The sequence below is a fragment of the Nelumbo lutea genome, chromosome 4 (genome assembly GCF_056320005.1).
Source record: "Nelumbo lutea isolate HS-2025 chromosome 4, American lotus-T2T, whole genome shotgun sequence".
NCBI classification, from domain to species: Eukaryota; Viridiplantae; Streptophyta; class Magnoliopsida; order Proteales; family Nelumbonaceae; genus Nelumbo; species Nelumbo lutea.
This window is the reverse complement of record NC_142687.1, coordinates 92,246,792-92,250,864: the sequence shown is the minus strand read 5'-3', so window position 1 is coordinate 92,250,864 and position 4,073 is coordinate 92,246,792. Positions and strand designations below refer to the sequence as shown.

Here is a 4,073-nt window from a genome sequence, read left to right as displayed (position 1 = left end):
GACAGGAGTTGGTGGCTCAAAACATAAGCGCACTTTGTTGTCTAAGTGGTGGTGCCATTTCTCTGCAACATCTTCTTGGTTGTAGCATGTACAAATAAACAAACGAATGATTAAACCTCTTATCCTACTCCACTATACATCCGTCCATGTCTGTGTTTTCTCCTCCCACTTTTGCTTAGCCTTATCACAAGTAGGATTCCGTAAATGGAATTGGAAGGTTAGAAGGTCGGTGGATAAATTACGCACATGCATGTATTGTATATTGTACACATGTCGATTATATACATACATATATAAGGGCAGTTTAATTATATGAGACTCCCATCAATGCCAGATTTGAAGAGGGATAGATGTATACAGTCTTACCCCTACCTATATATATATATATATATATATATATATATATATATATATTGATAGATAGATAGATAGATAGAAAGAGAGAGAGAAAGAGGCTGATTCCAAAATTTGAATCCTGGTCACTCAAGTAACCATGGAACAAACCAACCTTTCCACCAAGACCTACCCTCACATACATCAATCATAAATATATAACATATAATTCATATACCAGTACATACATGCATATGCATGTGTCTGAGAGAATCCTCAAGAGACTAAATGAACTTGGGGTATATCTTGGCTGGCTTTATAGTATAGTTTAAGTGACCGCTGATGCTAGATCTTCTTCTTTAGGCTATGTTTGGTTTGAAAAAAAACGTAGGAAAAGATATCAAAACCTATATAAGATTTGTAAAGATTTCCTTACATTTCCTTTCCTTTCTCTAATTTTTCCTTCAAACCAAACATGGCCTTAGGATACATCATTAGCAGATTCAATCCTCACAAACTTGTGCTCATACTGTTCTCACAGCCCTTTTTAGTCATGCATTGAGAATATCTCTATGCTAGTTTTTTTTAATTCATAGGGAAATATTCCCAATACACGGCTAAAAGTCTGTCATTTTGTGGCAAAGCCCAAGTGTTCAGAAAAGCATGTGTAGGGCACGTGTCTTCCACCTTAGTCACCATTCTCAGTAACACATCTCCTTTTTGTACTTCCCACCATGCATGTCTTCATTTTCAGCGAAAACTATGTCTAGGGAGGCAAAATGCTCATGCCCACTTCATGGGCTTGCTGTGTGTGTATATATACACTTAATTTAATTCCCATCCACTTCAACTTCTCTAACAATCAAGTGCAAGAAAGAAGAATGTCAGCCATGAACTCAGCTGTAATATCAATTCCAAATGAAGAGGGAGCTTCTCCTGCAAAGAAAATCAACAGGGTCCAATCCTTTTTCTCTTCTCCTCTTCCATATATTTCAGCAACTAAAAGCATTTATGACTACAAAAGATTGATTCACAGTATCAAGGTTGGAGCTGCTCTGGTTTTGGTTTCTCTCTTCTTTGCACTCAATCCACTTTACAAGCAAGTGGGAGAAAATGCCATGTGGGCTGTCATAACTGTAGTGGTCATTTTTGAGTTCTATGCAGGTGAGCTGAGGTTGTTGAATCTTCTGTAATTTTTGCTTATAGTGCATTTGATTGGTCAGTACAGAGTTGCAGACTAGTTGTTTTGGTAATGTGTGTCAGGTGCTATGCTCAGCAAAGGCTTGAATAGGGGAATTGGGACTATTTTAGGTGGTGGCTTCGGCAGTTTAGCAGCAATTTTAGCTCATGAAGTTGGAGGATCTGGCAAAGCTCTCACTGTTGGCGTTTCAGTATTTATTCTTGGTCTGTTGATCCATCAACATAACAAAGTCGACAATTAATCCAAGAAAAATCATTCTTGGGTACATTTGAACTAAAATGCTTAGTATTTTTTGAATGTTGTCTGTGACAAAATAATTGATATTTCAGGTGCTGCTGCAACATACACTCGACTAATTCCCAGCATCAAGCAGAGATATGACTATGGGGTCATGATCTTCATCCTAACTTTCAATCTGGTTGCAGTATCTGGTATGCGTGCAGAGGAGGTCATTGAGATAGCCCGTGAACGCCTTTCGACAATCGCCATGGGTTTCGCCATCTGTGTGTTTACAAGCTTATTCATATTTCCTATGTGGGCTGGTGATGAACTTCATTGCTTGACAGCCTCCAAATTTAATAGTCTGGCCTCTTCCATTGAAGGTGATCAGTTCCAACAAATTAATTACACTTGGCTCTATAAAATGAACCAAATATGAAGTTTCTGTTTCTGCTCCTGAGTTTCATTCTGACCACCTCTTACAAACAAAGGCTTCATCCATTATATCATTCCTTTTATTGTAGGATGCTTGGAGGAATACTTCAAAGAGGTGGATGAAAAGAAGGAAAATCAGAGCACAGGCAATTCCAATGGCTCCAAATCAGTGCTATACTCAAAGTCCAAGGACGAGTCACTGGTAACTGGATTCCCTCTGTTAGTGACTCAATTTTGAGATTTTTCAGACAAAGATGAAAGAGCACTGGTATTCATCAACTGCATGGTAGTGGGCCCTGAAGACCCCACCATGCAATGAACTAATAATAAGATTTTTTATCGATCCAGCACCATTATTTCTTTGCATTCTGCTTCAATTCTTGTGCACTGGCTAATTTTGGAGGGTTTCTGTCTCCCAGAACTAAATACTTTAGGCAAACTTGGACTGCTTTTGCTCTCATTTAGTTTCTCCTTTTTTTGTAAAATCTCCTCCACCCAATAAATAATGAAAGTTAAAGGAATAAGAAATAACCATTTTGTCTAATCTTTCAGGCAAATTTTGCAAGATGGGAACCATGGCATGGAAGATTTGGGTTCTCTTATCCTTGGAACAAGTACCTACAAATTGGAGATTCTCTTAGAGAGTTGGCTGCTTCCATCATCTCCCTAAAAGGCTGTCTTCAATCTCTCAGACAGGCATGAAAGTGAATCCCTTGGCTTCATCTGAACTAATAACCAAATTCTACTAGCACTAAGAGAGAGAGAGAGAGAGAGAGGTACAGAAACCAAGCATTCTGTGGTTCCCACAAAGGAGATTCTCAAACCAATATCAACTCAAGTGGATGATCATAAACAATGAACGTTCCACAGTTTCCATTGGGTAGCTTGAACACCCAAATCTAGAATATTGACCCGAGAAACTTCCTCAATATGTAATGGCCCTGTGGGCAGTGGGTCCCCTCAGATGTGCCTCAGGCTGCATATAAACCATGAAAATTGGGCTGTATAAGCTTGGAATTTGTTTTTTTTTTTTTTTTTAAAATTAAGCAATCAAAGGAACAACTTTGATAATTGTCAAATACACTTTGTACAGAGTAATAATCCCATGTCTTAACTTCACTCCTGTGTTTATGGTTTTCAGCCACAGTCGGTGCCCGCCAGACTGACTGCTAAGGAGACATGCCAAACAGTGGCTTTGTTGCTGGGCTGCACGCTGAAGGAGCTCGGATATAGCATCGAGAAAATGAAGAAGGGTCGCCCCAGAGTGTTAATAATGGCAGAATTGCAGTCTATGAGAGTGGAGCTGAGTATTGCTATGTCTCCCTCCAAGCTAGGAATGCTGGAGAACCGTGACGCATTTGCAATGGCAAGCTTTGTGTTTTTGCTCATGGAGATGGTGGACAAAGCACAAAAGGTGGCAGAACAGGTGGAAGAACTGGCCGTTCTTGCTGGTTTCCCTTCTCAATAGAGTGATATTATGAACCCTTGGTTTACAAATATCCACAATTGCCAGTTTTCCCTTGGGAATGATGAAAAAAATTAAAATAAGATTATTCATAGAAGAGATTATGGACATATTCTTGAGGAGATGGATTCCTATGGCAGTACAATCAAAATATATAGAGTGAGAAGTCTCCAGAGATCCCCATTATTGTTTGGTAAAATGGTAAAATCTCATACTGACAAGCATGAAAGTGTGGGTTTGAATCTGAGAGTTGCCACCTTTTGAAAAGACAAATGTTAAAGTCTAGGTCCATATTGAGTCCACCCCTCCCAAGAACTCAGATGGCTGGGAAAGCATTGGGTAATGACCCTTTACAGTGCAAAGCTACTACTTGGTGCAATGGTAAAATCTTTGGCAAGCATGAAAAAGTGGGTTTGATAA

The 4,073-nt window shown here is 39.2% G+C and overlaps 1 protein-coding gene across 1 annotated transcript; it reads left to right on the top strand.

The window, feature by feature from the left end:
- The first annotated feature begins 1,029 nt into the window (after positions 1-1,029).
- Positions 1,030-4,073, top strand: LOC148861810 (aluminum-activated malate transporter 8-like). Its single transcript, XM_088983649.1, has 6 exons — positions 1,030-1,497; positions 1,597-1,737; positions 1,864-2,136; positions 2,278-2,390; positions 2,741-2,884; positions 3,330-4,073. The coding sequence occupies exons 1-6, from the start codon at positions 1,113-1,115 to the stop codon at positions 3,654-3,656; spliced, it is 1,383 nt and encodes a 460-aa protein (XP_088839775.1). The 5' UTR covers positions 1,030-1,112; the 3' UTR covers positions 3,657-4,073.

Coding starts and splice junctions, on each gene's coding strand:
- LOC148861810 (XM_088983649.1), top strand. CDS start 1,113: ATGCTCATGCCCACTTCATGGGCTTGCTGTGTGTGTATATATACACTT. Junction 1,738..1,863: donor CGTTTCAGTATTTATTCTTG/GTCTGTTGATCC, acceptor TTGATATTTCAG/GTGCTGCTGCAACATACACT. Junction 2,885..3,329: donor GTCTTCAATCTCTCAGACAG/GCATGAAAGTGA, acceptor TATGGTTTTCAG/CCACAGTCGGTGCCCGCCAG.